At 56.3% G+C, this 15354-nt stretch overlaps 2 protein-coding genes across 4 annotated transcripts in view; both read left to right on the top strand.

Moving 5' to 3' along the window:
- The first annotated feature begins 422 nt into the window (after nt 1-422).
- Nucleotides 423-2171, top strand: SNRPE (small nuclear ribonucleoprotein polypeptide E). Its single transcript, XM_030473065.1, has 5 exons — nt 423-570; nt 653-679; nt 955-1017; nt 1235-1313; nt 1926-2171. Exons 1-5 carry the CDS (start codon nt 517-519, stop codon nt 1979-1981), a joined length of 279 nt encoding a protein of 92 aa, XP_030328925.1. The 5' UTR covers nt 423-516; the 3' UTR covers nt 1982-2171.
- A 956-nt stretch (nt 2172-3127) lies between these two features.
- The window catches only part of SOX13 (SRY-box transcription factor 13), a 36534-nt gene continuing 24307 nt past the window's right edge, over nt 3128-15354 (top strand). For all 3 annotated transcript variants that reach the window (XM_030473437.1, XM_030473436.1, XM_030473432.1), the window contains exon 1: nt 3128-4226. The gene's annotated coding sequence lies outside the window, so the exon portion shown is untranslated. The remainder of the gene's footprint in view (nt 4227-15354) is intronic.

The following is a 15354-nucleotide window of genomic DNA, read 5'->3' as shown; positions in this document are numbered from 1 at the left end:
GTGACAAGGGGGCTGTGAAGAGGGATACAGGAGTGTTAAGGGGCTATGGAGGGGGATATGGGGGTGACAAAGGGGCTGTGGATGGGGATACGGGGGTGACAAGGGGGCTGTGGTTGGGGACACGGGTGTGACAAGGGGGCTGCGGATGGGGATACGGGGGTGACAAAAGGGCTGTGGATGGGGATACAGGGGTGACAAGGGGGCTGTGAAGAGGGATATGGGAGTGACAAGGGGCTATGGAGGGGGATACGGGGGTGACAACGGGGCTGTGGATGGGGATACGGGGGTGACAAGGGGCTATGGAGAGGGATACGGGGGTGACAAGGGGGCTGTGGATGGGGATACGGGGGTGACAAGGGGCCCACGCTGCGCACCCTTTAGCCCGGAGCAGTAGAGACGGCAGTCCTCCCGCCTTCCTAGAGCAGCCGGATCCTCCAGCATCCCACAGTTCCTTGCGCGCTCCCGCCGTGCGCGGCCGCTTCCTTCCCCACAGAGCGGGAGCGTGAGGCCGCGGCCATGGCGTACCGCGGGCAGGGCCAGAAGGTGCAGAAGGTGATGGTGCAGCCCATCGTATCCTTGCCGGGGCTCGGCGGGAGGGCGGGCGGGAGCGGGGTTGGTGTCTCTGTGCCGAGTCCTTAACGCTCCGCTGCAGAACCTCATCTTCCGCTACCTGCAGAACGTGAGTACGGGCTCCCTGTGAGGGGAGCGGGGGGGGCTGTTGTTATGTGGGATTTGGGAGCCGGCTCCTCTTAATTCCTGCGTGGAACGAGGCGTTTGATGCCGGTGATGTTCTCCTCACCGTCACAAGGGGGTCCGGACGGGTGTAACACCTTAAAAACACTTTAGAGACATGTGAGAGTCGCAGCTCCATGGCTGGGAATCACTTAATGCACAGCACGGAGCTGCTCAGGGTGCTCATGGCCCCGTTTTGCTCCCTCCTTCATCCTCTTGCAGAGGTCCAGGATCCAAGTGTGGCTTTACGAGCAGGTGAACATGCGGATAGAAGGCTGCATCATTGTGAGTATCGTGGTGTCCTTGTGTACACTGGGGGTTGTAGCTTCCTTTTCACGTTCATAAAACTATTTCTTCCATAAAACTGGGGGGGGGGGGGGAACGCTTCATGTCTCTCAATAGTCATAGTGGTCAGGTCAGCACAGGTAATGGTTTGTATCCTTGTTGCTGATGTTTAGACCAGGGCCCTCAGCTCACTGCTTGCTTTATCCCTGGTTTTCAGGGCTTTGATGAATACATGAACTTGGTGCTGGACGATGCAGAGGAGATTCACTCCAAAACAAAGTCAAGGAAGCAGCTGGGTAAGTCCATGGGGGGGTGAGCTGGAGCCTGAGCCTCCCCCCAGCTGCGATTCAAAGCACAAAACACACATTTTGGGAGGTTGAGTTTGGGGTACAGGGAGCAGACACTGCCCAGGTCTTGGTTCCTGCTGGCTCCTGTGGTTTGGTTGAGTGTGCAGGAGAACATCTCTGCCCCAGACCTGGTTTGTCTTTCAACATGACAGCGTTGGGGCTGCACAGGCAGCCCCCAGCACCTCAGACACTTGCTGTGGTGACACCAAATCAAAGCTGGGAACCACCAGGGTGCTGTTTAGTCCTCCTTGGGGAGCACAAGGAGCAGTCTGGGCTGAGCAGCATGTCCAGGCTCTTGATGGGGGCAGAGCTGCTGCTCAGACACCCAGTGCAGGGGGGGAGGTTTTGTCTCATGTGGTACAGAGTGAATTGGGACTGGGGGGTTGCTCACACCCACCAGTGCAGCTGTGTGGGGCTCTGTTTCTGGTCAAAACCTGGTCTCTTGTCATGGGGGTGACTCTTGCAATCACCTTGGCTGTTGTTTTTGGAAGGTGTGAGGTTATTGTCAGAGCCTGTCTCATTGTCATGAGTTTTGTCTCCTTTCCCTTCTCTGTGTTGCAGGTCGGATCATGTTGAAAGGGGACAATATCACCCTGCTGCAGAGTGTTTCTAACTAGGATGTGGTGTTCTTCACTTGGAACAACGGCTCCGCTGCTTCAGAGGGAATAAAGAGCTGGTGGGGGCAGGACCAGCTCGTAGAGGGGGAGTTCTGGGTAGTTGGGGTCACCTGCAGGATTGAAACCTGCCCCTTCGCATCAACAATGATGATGTATTTCACAAATAAACGTTTTTCACAGGAACTGTAAAGGGAAATGTGGTGGGTTTCTGCCTCAGGCCCTCGCCCTGAGGAGAGAAGGGGGAGAAGTGCACTCAGGGTGTTTTTCACTATGGATCTGTGATAGGTGTGTGTGTGTTCGGGGATGTTCCAGCTGTATTAGGAGGACACGGTGGGCTCCTCCACAAGTGACCTGTGGTCCTGGAGCTCCCGTAGCTCTAGTGAGGGGCTTGGGGCTGGGCTGTAGTGATGCAGCATTCCTAAACCTCACTGGTAGGCACGCTCCTAAAATCACTTGTGTCTTCAAGTCAGGGAAGCAGAGAGGGTGGCTGCTTTGGATTAAATCTCTCCTGCTTCTTTGGGCAGCCTCTTGATGAATTAAGTGGGGATAGCAGCTGTATCGGTTGAGTTTTATCATGTTGCTTTATTTTCATCACTCATTTGAGGGTCTGGTTTGTCTATTGAAGTCCCCACAAGAGCTCAATTGCGTATCACATGGACCAAGGGGATGTTCCCTCACTTACGTGGGTCCCCTCTGCTGCTTTTCTGATGGAAAGAAACAGAAAACGAAAGGTTTGGCTGTAATTGTTCCTCAGGGGCTAAGATTGCTGGGATGGTGATACATTAATGCTGGCACAGGCTGCACCAGGTACCATGTAATAAGCTTTTGCTATTTCAAAACTTCAATTTCTGGATCACCTTAAGGCTGAAAATGGAACACTGGGAACAGGGATGGGGCAGCCACAGCTTCTCTGGGCACCCTGTGCCAGTGCCTCAGCATCCTCACAGGGAAGAGCTTCTGCCTCAGAGCTCATCTCAATCTCCCCTCTGGCAGGTTAAAGCCATTCCCCTTGGCCTGTCCCTCCATCTCTTGTCCAAAGCCCCTCTCCAGGTTTCCTGCAGCCCCTTTAGGCACTGGAGCTGCTCTAAGGTCTCCCCTTCAGGAGCCTTCTCTTCTCCAGGCTGCCCCAGCCCAGCTCTCTCAGCCTGTCCTTTGAAGTAATTACTTCGTTCCAAATGTAACTTTACAAACAGTTTATGTTTAGAAAGAGCTTATTTAATGGGCTGTGTTGCATCATGTCACTTGGCTCCACTTTTAATCCAGGGCCACTGGAATAACACTGGCTCGGAGCCTGCCCGGGTCCGTCCTCCTTCCGCCTCACACGTGGCTGGCGAGCGGCTGCTCCTTGGAGAAGAGCTGGACGTGAGGAGCAAAAGCTGGTTCTTATCAGCAGCGCTGCTGCCAGCTCCAAATTGTGCACTTGGAGTCCCCATAATGCCTCCTAAAGCTCCTCTGCTCTTTGATAGCATCGAATTAGCGCCGGCGAACGTCAATATTGGAGGAGGTTGATGATGGGAGGAAGGAAGCTCAGGGGTAATCAGCTCTGAAGCAGCTCACGATAAGGTACCAAAATGGGCTGTAATTACGTGCGTGGGGGAGTTGCAGAAGGAAAGGAGAAGCTCCCCAGCAGGAAGCCATGAAAACTGCACAGAGCCTGCAGGAGAGTCCAGGAGGAAACACAGCCCCATTGTTTGAGGAGCTCTTGGCACTCGAGTGCTGTGGTCCAAGAACAGAGCTTCCAGGCATTACCAGCCCAGCGACAGGCCACAAAAACAATTCCAAACTGGCTTCCCAAGAAGCACTTGTCTGTCCTCATCAAACCACACCACTGACTCATCTAAATGCTTGCTGATTTGTTTTTAACCCCGAATCCTTCCAGCTTCCTGAGTGTTTCCAAGCTGCAGGGAGCAGGAAGGTAACGTCTGGAGGGAGCTGCTTGAAGCTGTGCGGTGCCAGAGAGACTCAAAAGCTCCCTTGCAGAAGAGTGCGGTAGACAGAAGAGGGTGCTGCGGGCCCGGCCACCTCCCTGCCCCTCCAGCGGAGTGTCACAAGGAACACCGAGTTCCCGCAGCATTCAAGCAGCTTTCCTGGCTCCCAAACAACCTGGAAGAGAAGCAGAGCGGTGCGAGGCTGCTCTCCAATGGGTGACGGGGTCCCCGGAGCTCCTGGCCTTCCAGCTGCGGAAGGGGATGAGGAGTAGAAGGTTCTGGTTTTGGCTGAGCAAGAGGCAGTGAGGAGGAGCAAGGTAGAGTGACTGCTTACAGCTGGGCTCCCTGCTTGGAGAACTCCCCTCGCTTGGCTTTGCTGCTGCCTTGATGGTTGCTTTTGCAAATGGTGCTTTAACATAACGTGCAAATTCCTTTCCCTCTGTGCGGGGGGGGGGTGGTGGGTTCAAGGCTCCTTTTGAAGAAGATGCCTTGAGGTGGCGTTATGAGGGGTGCCCCGGTGCTGGGTTGTTGCAGTGGGATGGCGTGTCGTGGTGCAAATCCCACGCTGGAGCGTTGCTCCAGCTCTAGGGTTTGCAGGAGAAAGGTTCCACTTGGGGGGATCTATCAGGTCCCAAAATCCAGCTTCGATACCACCTCACCAGACCCCAAATGGCTGTTTGGTAGAAGTAGAGCTCTCTGTTTGCTAAAAACAAGTGACTGAGACCTGCTTCTGTGCCAGCGCTGGCACAGGGTGCGTAAGACGGAGCTGGTGTTCCGCTTGGAGCCATTGCGCTGGCTGGGGCAGGTGAGAGCACCCTCACATCCAGCTGGGGCTCTGCAGCGTCTGAGTTTTCCCCTTTGGAGGTGATACACCTTTAAACAGCCCTGCAAGGTGCTTTGAGTAGATGTTTGTCCGTTTTCTCTGCCTCTGGCTTTGGGGTTCTGGGAAACAAGGCTGCAGCTCTTCCCTTCTGCACTGGGAATTGCTTGTCCTGGCCCAGCCCAGTCCTTCTCCGTGCTTGTGAAAGAGTCCCCTGAGGAGCAGGCACAGTGGTCCTGCCTTTCCGGAGGGGAACAGTGTCTCTGTGGTTCTTTTGTAGGATGTCATGATTTATGCCATGATTTTATGTATGTTTGAAGTTCAATCTGAACCTGCATCCCGGAGCCAGCCGCCTGCCTGCAGGTCGGTGCCTTTCCTGGCTCCGGAAAGGCATCCCTGCACCTTTGCTCAGGCTGTCTGGGATGCAGGACATGGCCTGTGCTGGCAGGAGCAGCACAAACAGGAGCAGACACCTTGTGTAGCCCGTGGCCACTTGCAGAGCTTGGGCTACCATCAGCATTTACTGTGTTTTCAGGCCTGTGACCTTCTGAGTGGCTGGAAAATAAGGTGAGATGTGTGGCTGTACAAGGGGAAAACCACCTTTCCCGTGCTCTGCCGCCCTCCTTGATCCCTTCTCCCGAAGCCTCACCACCTCCTGCTTTAGTGCATGTTATCTGGGAACTTATTTCAAGTGCTGGTATGTTTTAAGGCTCATGTGCCTAAAAATAATAGTATCAAACAGACAACAGTGGAAGGTCAAGGACTCGAATGGTTCAGAAGCTGTCCCCTTAGGGCAGCATCGGAACATGGAAAACTCGTGGGGAGGGTAGAGGCAGGAGCCGGGATGCGCTGCGCTGCTTTCCTCAACTGTCTGCCTGTTCTTATGCCGGGCAATGGAGCTGCTTGGGATTGTTTTTACCATCTCCATGGGCAATAAAGCCGATCCCTGCTTTGGCTGTAGCGGGGTGGTACCACGAGCAGCGGGATGCCAGGAGCAGAGGGGCTCTCCCCACTCGCACGCAACGCCACGAACTGGCTCCAGCGGGTTCTGTTGGTGGCGGTGCCCCAGTCCCCTCTCCGCTGGCAGCCCACACACAAGGTGCCCAGCATGGCAGCCCCCCCGTCGGGCCTTTTCACATTCAGGCCCACCAGGGGCATCATTACTATTGTTTGTAACATCTCGTGGAAAAATGGAGCGCCGGGCGCCGTGCCTGCCCTCGGCGGGGACGCTGCCACACTCGCAGCACAGCCTGCCCCCCGCGCCGCTGCCTCGCATACCAGGGCCCTTCAGCGAGGAGCTGGCCCGGCCTCGCTGCCTGTTTCCACTTCCCTCGCCCTAACCTGGGCTCTGGGCAGGGATTTATTCCCTTATTTCCCACGCACAACAGCCTGGAGTTGAGCCCACGCTGTCACATCGATCCCATCGCCCCAAAGACAACCCTGTTCCTGGTGGTTTTCTTCCCTCCTGTGCCTCCAGCTGCAATATTTAAACCTGATTTCCCCCGCACTTGTCTTTGGGATGTGTTTCTACCCAGCACAGATTTCTGGGCTTGTCCTGAATGAGACCAGTCTGTCTGCAGTAGGAAATAGAGAGTGATGTTTACAGCTCTGCTCTGTGGGGCAGGATTTGGGGTTTGCATGTGGTGGAACACAGCCACGAGGCAGCTTTAGGTTTGGACAGCTTGTTTTACTTCTACATGAGTATTAAGAGCCGGGACACTCCTATTCTAGGATGTGCCCGTCTCATCAGAATAAGTGTCTGCAAGCTTTGCCTTCCTGCAAGGACCAGAGCTTCCAAAGCAGACTGCCCTTTCCTGTGGGTCCAGCCCTGATCCTGCCTGGATTTTGCCTTATCTGCCATTCTCCAGTCTCTTGTCTGTGAAATAGGAGCAAGATCTAATAGTCCCCTGGGGGGTGATGGCTGATGGCGTGGTGTGATGCCCTCAGCTGAGTGGAACAGCGCTGCGTGCTGTCTCCCTGCCTCTCCTGCTGCCAGCAATCTGGTCCATCCATAAAGCTGAGTTTTCCAGGGATATTTCTCTTCTGCTCCCTGTTGAGTGGGTGAAGAGTTAAGGAGACCATTCAAGTGGTTGCTTTTCACTTTGTAAACTGAGCTAAGAGTGAGCCGGGTCCAGGCGAGGGCTGTTTAAAGGGTTGCTCAGCTGCATTTTATACATGAAGATGCTACAGAATCAAGGGGAGATTTGCCCTGAGCCCGGCCATGCTTTGTGTCAGCACCACACACGGGGCCCCTCTGCCCCGTGCAGGTGTTGGGGGGACAGGAGCAGCGCCAACGGGAGCCACGCTTTGGTGGAGACGGGTTCGTGCAGCAGGTACCAGCATCCGCTCTCGAGAGGGCTTTGTTGTGAGCTGGGGCGCGGGTACAGGCTTTGGAGCCCATCCCTTTATCGTACATCAACAACAGAGCTAATATTCATACCGAGGAAGTGAGATAAGATCCGAGCCCAAGGTGGGCTCCGAAATGGGTGCGTGAGACAGGCACAAGTTTGGGGGGAGAGGGAAAGGGGGGCTGCGGTGGGAGCTCTTTATCTGAGAGGAAATGGCACTGTTCAAGGCGGGGGAGAACGTGTCCGTGTGTGTCTGTACATGTGTCTGTGTGCGCATTGGGGCACAGAACGTTCGCCAGGAGCATGAAAGAGCCCCCGGAGCGGGACAAGCTTCCTGCCAGCTCCTGAGCTGATCCATACGCACCCAGGTTGGGGCTGGCACCTCGAGGGGTCCCCAGAGATCCAAAGGTTCCAGGAGAAGGAGGCAAAGCAGCCCCTAGAGCCATGGGGTGCAGTATCCAGGGGATGGGTGCCCTTGGTGCAGGCTGTCTCCAGGGAGGAGACATCCCCTTGCTCCATGACCCAGGATTTGGATGGGGGCAGGCAGTGCAGCAGTGCCACGATCCAGCGTCTCTTATCTCACCTTGTTTTATTCCCAAATAGCTTCTGTTGGTCCCCAAACAAATCCCTCGGTGCTTTTGTCTGGAAATTAATCTTAGATGCATTTGCGAGGCAAGGTCCATCCTCATCTTCTGATTAGAAGCAGTGGGAATTCCCAGCGTTAAAGCACAATCAGACAGGCCCAGGCTGAATTTATACCTTTATCAGCTGCAGTTCTTCCCTCTCTTTGAAACCCCCAACCCTGGTGTTTGCTCGTGCAAAGCTGAGCTTGGTCTGGGGCTACCAACAGCCGGAGATGGGCTTTTCCCCCTCGGAGGGTACCCAGGGAGCACTGAGGTGCATTGATTTGGGCAGTGGATGCTTCCTCCCCTCCCCGGCTGCTCTGAGCAGCCTCCTGCTGGAAGAGCATCCCTGGGGAGAGCGTATCTCTTCCCTGCTCCATCAATCTCCCAGCCCACCTCCGGCACTGGGGCAGGCTCCGGAGGGCTCAGCTGCAGGCTGGGAATGGCTCCCGGCTTCTTCTCCCTCCCCCAGCCTTTGCATAGCACCCAGATTGATTTTACATAGGAAAGAGCTATGCAAAATAAGGTCCTGGGCTTGGGGTGCTGCACAAACAGCAAAGGGAGGACCCCAGGGCTGTGTCGTCAATGGTACCAAGTCCCTTTTTCCTCGGTACTGATGGAGAAGTGGGGCTTTGCAATGGAGCTTTCCTTGTTCTGAGTGCCTGGGGAATGTCAGTCTCGAGGGGATGCTGTGTGGTGAGAGGAGGAAAGGAAAACGTAGGGATGTTGCAAGGGGCAACATGGGGCAGCTCCTGTGGGTGCAGAGAGAGGAACAGCAGCCAAAGCCCCGGCCAGCAGCAGCTCCATCCTGGCAGCAGATGTGGCTTCAGCCCCCATCATAAACGCTGGCTGGGTTTATTCCCCTCATCCTGGTTTGCTGGGGTCTGCAGGGATGGGGAGAACCCTCCCTGCTCTCACCCCATCTCCGTGGGGCGCAGGGGGGGGTCTCTGCATGCTCCCGTAGCCCAGCAGGGTGGTGGGGAAGGAAACATGCCGGCCTCATTATTTAGTGTCCCACACACGGAGCCAGGCTGGCCCTCGGGAAACCTCCATCCACTGCGCGGCTGGGATCTGCAGCGAAAGCAAACAATGGGATCCCCAGAGACGACAATGCCCCATTGTCCTTTGAAGCCATAACAATGAAACAATAGACCACAGTCTGCTCCCTTTATTCCCAGGCACACCCCCCCCAGCCCTGTCCTGCAGCCCCGGGGGCTCACACCATCCCCAAGGACCCACATCCCGCTCACATCGCTCCCATCCCTCTGTCCCAGGGTGAATCTTGAGGTTCCTCGTGGCCTCCCCACCGTGAGAGCAGGAGGAAGAGGAGGTTTCTTGCAGGCTTTGATCCTCGGGCTTCCATCAGCGGGAGGGATGGAAAAGTCCTGTTGGATCACGCGGGCTGTGCCCCGGAGAACAGCGGCGCTTTGTTGTCTCCCAGGATGGCCACTTGTCAGCTCTCGCCGTCACGGCATTCCCTCAAGCTTTCCTGGTCTATCCTCCTCCTCCTCCTCCTCAAGGGCTGGACTCACCTTGGGCGCTGTGGACACCCCCAAATGGGCAAGAGGCAGGAGGGGATGGGGTACAGGGGGAACCCACCATGCTGGGGGGGAAGCAGGCAGAGATGGGGTACAAGGGGTCCCCAACACCCTTCAGGAGCTTTTGAGCTGCTTTCCACAAGCTCTGCTCTCTTCCCTGGCTGCATCTTGCTATCCCCAAGGATATCCCTGAGCTGTTCTTTGCATCCCTGTGGTCCCCAGGAGCTGCTGGCGTTGGCTCGGAGAAAAGGGGGTGAATCTCCTCCCTGCTTTGCCACATGGGCTGGGGGCTACTGAGGGGTGGGTGCCCACCCTGCAGCCCTAAGGGTCCCTCCTGGAGGGCACCCAGTCACTGTGCAGTGTCGGGGAGATGCTGAGGGGGCTCTGGGCAGTGGGAATGCTGCTGCAAGGCTGCCCTGGTGTTCCCTGCCATTGAGTGCTCTCATCCCTTCACTGGTGCCCAAAAAGCAGGGATAGGGAAGAGCCAAGTGTTAACCAGGGCCTGGCCTGCTTGGATAAGGGCTCCGGGAGCCTCTGCTTCCCCAGTGCTGTGTCAGCATCCTCCGCTCCACGGCAGTGAGTTGGGGTCCGATGTGCCCTTTTCCCAGTGCTCCTTTGTCACGGAGGGAAGAGGGGAGCCCAGTGCCTGGATTGGGTACACAGGGACCCTGGTGTCCCCAATGGCCACCACCAGCCTCTTCCTGCCCCCCTGGGAGCTCCAGTTACCTATGGGCAAAGCAACCCACCTGAATAGGTAATGAATGGAGGAGAGAAAAGAGCCCCGAGCACATTGTGCTTCCAACGGGCCGGGAACAATTGCTAAATACAAATCACAGAGAGAAAAGGGAGAGAGAGAGAGACAAAAGAACGAACCCCAGCACAAAGGAGAGGAATGAAATGGTAAGTAAAGTCAAACAAAAAGGAGCCGGGGCTGAGACAAAAGAAGGGAACAATATCCCCGAGGCAATAGGCTCCTGAACAATGGGGACAGTGACAGCGGCACAAAGGCACAGTGTTTGCGAGTAGACGTTATCTCACACAGCCACTGGCAGGCCTGGCCCTGGCGCTTCTATTTTCAGGGATGCTTTTGTGCGGCGCTGAACAATATTCCTTGCATGGCTGCAGATAGAGAGATGAGGGGGGTTTGGTTCATTCGTTGTCTCTCTCTTTTTTTGCCTTCCCGGTGCCAGCTCTGTAATAAACCCAGGTTCAGCCCTTGGGAGAGCGGGGCAGAGCCAGGGGGTGGCTGGGCAAGGACCCGTCAGGGCTTGGATGGATGAGCATCGGATGGTGCCACCTCCTGCAAGGGCCAGGCCGGGCCCCGGTGGCAGCGGGTATGAGCAGGGTGGTGTGTTGTATGACTCACAACCAGGGCTTGTCAGCCCCAAGCTTTGCTTTTGGCCGGCTGCTGAGCTCAGAACCGGGCAGACCAGAAAGATGGCTTTTCCCGGCTGCTTTTGTTCCGAGCACTCAAGTTTTTAACCTCTCAAGTGTGCTGGAGGTGCCCGCTGGGATGAGAACCCCCCCTCACCATTGGCTCCCCAGCATCTCTCCACACTGGTTCCCTGCTCTGGGGCCATGAGCATGGCACCAGCACTGGTGAGATGAGGCACTGGCGTGGTTTGGAGGGGTCCATCTGCAGGTTATAGCTCTGTCACGCTTGGACACCACAGTGTGCTGGAGCAATGTTCATCCGCCCTAGGTGAGGATGTTCCCAACTGATCCAGCCTCTTCCCAAGCTTTTTGCACACCCTGGAGCCATGGGAAGGGGTAGGCAGGCAGCTCCTCTTTCCTCTTGCTATACTGGGGCTCTGCTCTGTGCCCGCTTTGTCTCACCTCTTCCTTGTGCAGGTTGCCCATCCATTGCCCTCCGAAGCATCCCGCATCCTCAGCAGCCCCTTGGGATGTGCCAAGGGAGCTGGTGTGTGGCTGCTCCTATCGGACAGGCCTATGATGGAGAGTTTGCCTGGAAAGCTGGAGCTGCTGCATGTTTTGTCCAGCTCTTCCCTGGAAAACCTTCCTTTGGAGCCTTCCCAGTTGTATCCCAGTGTCTGATCCTGTCTGGCTGCATGGTGAGCCCAGGGTCATGCTCGTGTGGTTACACACCAGTGTATCTGGCAGGGGTTGTTACTGCAGGGTGTTATCAAAGCACCCCATCTGCAGCACCCAAACGCTTTGTGATCCACTTGGATCTGGAGTGATATTCCCACAAGGCACCCATCCCGTGCTCGTGCCCTTTTCCCCTCTGGTCGCATGCTTGGAAAACCATCCCTCCTACCCCATCCCACCGTACCCCAAACCATGGGGACATCACCCAGTTACCATAAGTGACTTGGGAGAGGAGAAAGGAGGTTGTTGTGAAGACGGAGCCAAAGACACCCCATATCGGTGCTGATCTCCCCAGACACCCAGTTTGAGCAGATGGGCTCAGCTCGGCCTTTGAAGAGCTGCATCTTCTGATATCGATCACATTATCTGAGGGTACATCCTGTTGCTAACTTTGGCTGCTTCCTCCCTTCAACAGCTGTTTGTGCAGCCACAGCTGCTCTCACCCTGCACCATGGGGATGCTGTGCGATGGGGGGGCCTCCCTGCTCCCACTGATCCTGGCCTTTGTTTGACCGTGGTAGAACAAGCTCCCCATGGCCCAGCAGTGTGTTTGCAGCCCAAAAACCACCTGTGTGCGGGGCTGCATCCCCAGAGCGTGAGCAGCAGGTTCAGCCTGGAGAAGAGAAGGCTCCTGAAGGGGAGACCTTAGAGCAGCTCCAGTGCCTAAAGGGGCTCCAGGAAACCTGGAGAGGGGCTTTGGACGAGGGATGTAGGGACAGGCCAAGGGGAATGGCTTTAATCTGCCAGAGGGGAGATTGAGGTGAGCTCTTAGGCAGAAGCTCTTCCCTGTGAGGGTGCTGAGGCGCTGGCACAGGATGATGCTCTTTGGTCCGTGAGAGCCCACATCTTGCACTGGGCAGCCCTTTGTGACCATCACCCAGCCCTCAGGGCTGGAGCTGGGGACACGTTGCTTCTGCTCACCCTCTTGCCTGTGTTGGGGATTTCTCTCCTCTCTGTCTCTTTCTGATATAATTTGGTGAAGTTGGAGCTCTTTGCTGCAATTAGCTGGTATTTAAACCCTTAACATCCTAATGACAATAGTAATGATGCTCCACACATCCTGCAGTGCCACCCATCTAAAGATTACACTCGCTAATTAATTAAGCCCCGACCTCCCCCCTCTACTTTCCTTACTGAAGAAGAAGAAATCACTGAGAGTCTCTGAAGAAAGGACATAAAGGCAGAGAAATCCAGGCACCAAAACAAGACAAATGGGGATTTGGAGACAATCCGGGCTGGGCCTGTGTGACCTGAGGAGTGGACCAAGAGGGAGAAAGGATAAAAATGCCAAGCACAACCCGGCCAGAGAAAACAACCGGCAGCTTAAAAACCCGGGGAAAGAAAAGCACCAAGATGAAGGGAGTGACAAAGCATCAAAGGGAAGAGAAACCAAAGGCGTCGGAACAAAGGACAAGCTGGAACAAAGGACCAAAGAGGGGAGAACAAAAGCACTAAATAGAAAACAAAGGCAGGGGACAAGAAAAGCCCCTCTGTCGGGCTGAGCTGGAGGGTCCCTGGGTGGTGCTGCGGGTCCCTGCTGGAGCCGGGCTGGCGGAGGGTGCTGGAGTCCAGCGTCGCCTTTGAACTGGAGGCAAAGGGCTCGGCCCCCCTCAGTGCCACTGCCCTCAGCCACGGCTCCCTGCATCCTGCTGGGTGGTCCGGCCATCCCGTCCCTCCCCATGTGTGTCCCCAGCACAGCCTGCTCAGCATCACCCTTCTGTGCCCCCTACCAAACCCTCCCTGCCCCATCGGCTGTCCCAGCCCCGTGGCATGGGAATGGCTGGGGATGCTCCCAGGAGGCTCCCAGCCGGCTGCATCCTCCCACCCTGTGGCTTTCCCATAGGAGAGGAGCCATGGGCCGGCGCTGTGTGTGTGTGGCTGGCCTGGTCCAGCCTGCTGGGCTGTGCTCCGGGGATGGCAGTTCCCATCGCCTGGAATCAGAACAACAGCAGCATTCAGGTTGGGAATAGAGACTTGCAGAGATGCGATGCTGCTTTGTCTCCTCTCCCCGTCGAATCCCTGTTTGGAGCTGAAAGTCCCTGGCAGGGTTGTTGGTCTGGCTGGGTTACATGTGCTGCGTTGCAGGGGGATGTGGTGGGTGCCCCCGGGGTTGGGTGGATGGCACAGGGTGAGGATGGTGGTGAATGGGAACCCCTCTGGAACTGGGGTGCTTGTAGCTGCTTGTAGCTGTGATGGTTTTGAAGTGGCAACTGATTTCAGTGTCAACCTGGCAGTGAAAATCCCCCTTCCAGACCCAAAATGTGGTCCTTGGTCTGTTCTCCATCACCTGCCCTGGCCAAAGCCACCCTCCTCCAGCGCATCACCCACAGCCACGGCTGGTGGCTCTGCAGGGAGCGGGCCAGAGCAGTGTTTTAGCAGTGTTTGTGCAGGGTTTTACTGTGATGTCTAAACACTTTCAAGCCACAGCATCATGTGCTGTGCTGCAGGGACCATTTCCATCGTTTCTAAACGTTCTGCGTAGGTATTGCTGCTCCTGCAGCAGCTGGAGTTCACCTGCGATTCCAGCCTGTGCCACCCCAGCTCTGCTCTCCTGCACAATCAGGATGTGCTTGATTTTACTCCGCTTTCTGGACGAGCTCTCTCGGAGTGTTGGCTTAGAACTGAGCTGCTCTGAGTGCGCTCCCCATAGAGCAATCCTGGAACATCTTGGTTTTATTATGGCCAGATTAGAGCCTGTTATGCTGTGGGCGGACTTGCTTGCCCAGCCCCGACTCCCTGCAGTAGCTGGGCACTGCCAGTGCTGGGGAAGAAGGCAGCACAGAGCTTCCAGCTGCTGGGAATGCCTCTGAAGTGGCCAGGATAAATCGTGGTGTTTGGGTGGGAATCATTAGTAGGTTAATTCATTGGAGCTCACGCACCACCCTGCTAGGAGCCCATGAGGGCAGGCGCGGGATGATGCTGCCAGCTTGGGGAGGGTTTGGGATGCGCTGCTTCCACAGCCGTGGTCCCCAGTGCATGTGGCGCAGTGTGGTCCCGCTTTGAGCCCATGGAACCAGGATCTCTGCCAGGGGGGTTGATGCAGGGAAAGGCAGCACTTGGGATGCACAGAGCAAGTACAGGAGCATCATGACAAGCTGCCCATCACCAGGGATGCAGAGGGCTGGATGAGACAGGTCCTTGGCACGCGCATCCCTATGGACTATGGAGCTGGTTACAATGGGGTGAACTGAGGACAGCCCCAGAGCTGCTGTGGTTCCAGAGGGTTGGAGTATTGTCATATCAGCTTGGGTTTAATGGGCTGCAGATGTCTGTCTGTCTGTCCCTGTGAGACCACAGTGCGTGCGCCTGGTGCGGCTCCCTGTGAGCGCCGCTGGGGACACGGTGCTGGTCTCGTCAGGAGCATCCAGCCTCGGAGCCTCTTGGCTGGGGGCTTAGCACTGGGTCTGCTGGTTGCAAGGGGACCTTTTGGGTCCCTCTGCTCGCTCCCCTGGTCCGGCACAGCTCTTCCTTGCTGAGAAGAGCAGCACGTCCCCTTGCTGCAGATGGGGACAGTTTGGAGATGCCATCTTCCCGCATGCATGGGGGGATAATGGGATGCACAAGGCAGGTCTGGAATTGGAATCTGGGGAAGATTTGGACCCCATCATTCCCCCAGCAGTGGATGGCTGAGACTCCTATATTGCTCCTCTCCTTCCCCTGGCCCTGCTCGTGCTGCTGCTTGCCCAAAGCCTTGGGGCTGCTTCTTGGGGTGCTCTTGGGGTTAATCCCAAGGATAACACCATGCTCAGGGGGGTTTGTGAGATCCCCCTCTTCCACCGTGTGCTGTGAGGGGAAGCTGATGGGAGCAGGGAAGGGAGGCAGGAGAGGGACCCGATGAGCCCAACCGCCCCGGTATGGAGGGGAGCTGAGCTGGTGGCTGATAGGGGTGATGCCACCTCAGTGTTGCCACCACGGCAGCGACCTCACAGAGAACATCAGCACCTTCAGCCTCCTCTTCCCTGGATTTTCATAGGGGAGCCAGGGGGGCAGCTGCCTGGCAGGACCCAT

Source organism: Strigops habroptila, chromosome 18 (genome assembly GCF_004027225.2).
Source record: "Strigops habroptila isolate Jane chromosome 18, bStrHab1.2.pri, whole genome shotgun sequence".
In the NCBI taxonomy this organism is placed as follows: domain Eukaryota; kingdom Metazoa; phylum Chordata; class Aves; order Psittaciformes; family Psittacidae; genus Strigops; species Strigops habroptila.
This window is presented reverse-complemented; position numbering and strand designations above follow the sequence as displayed.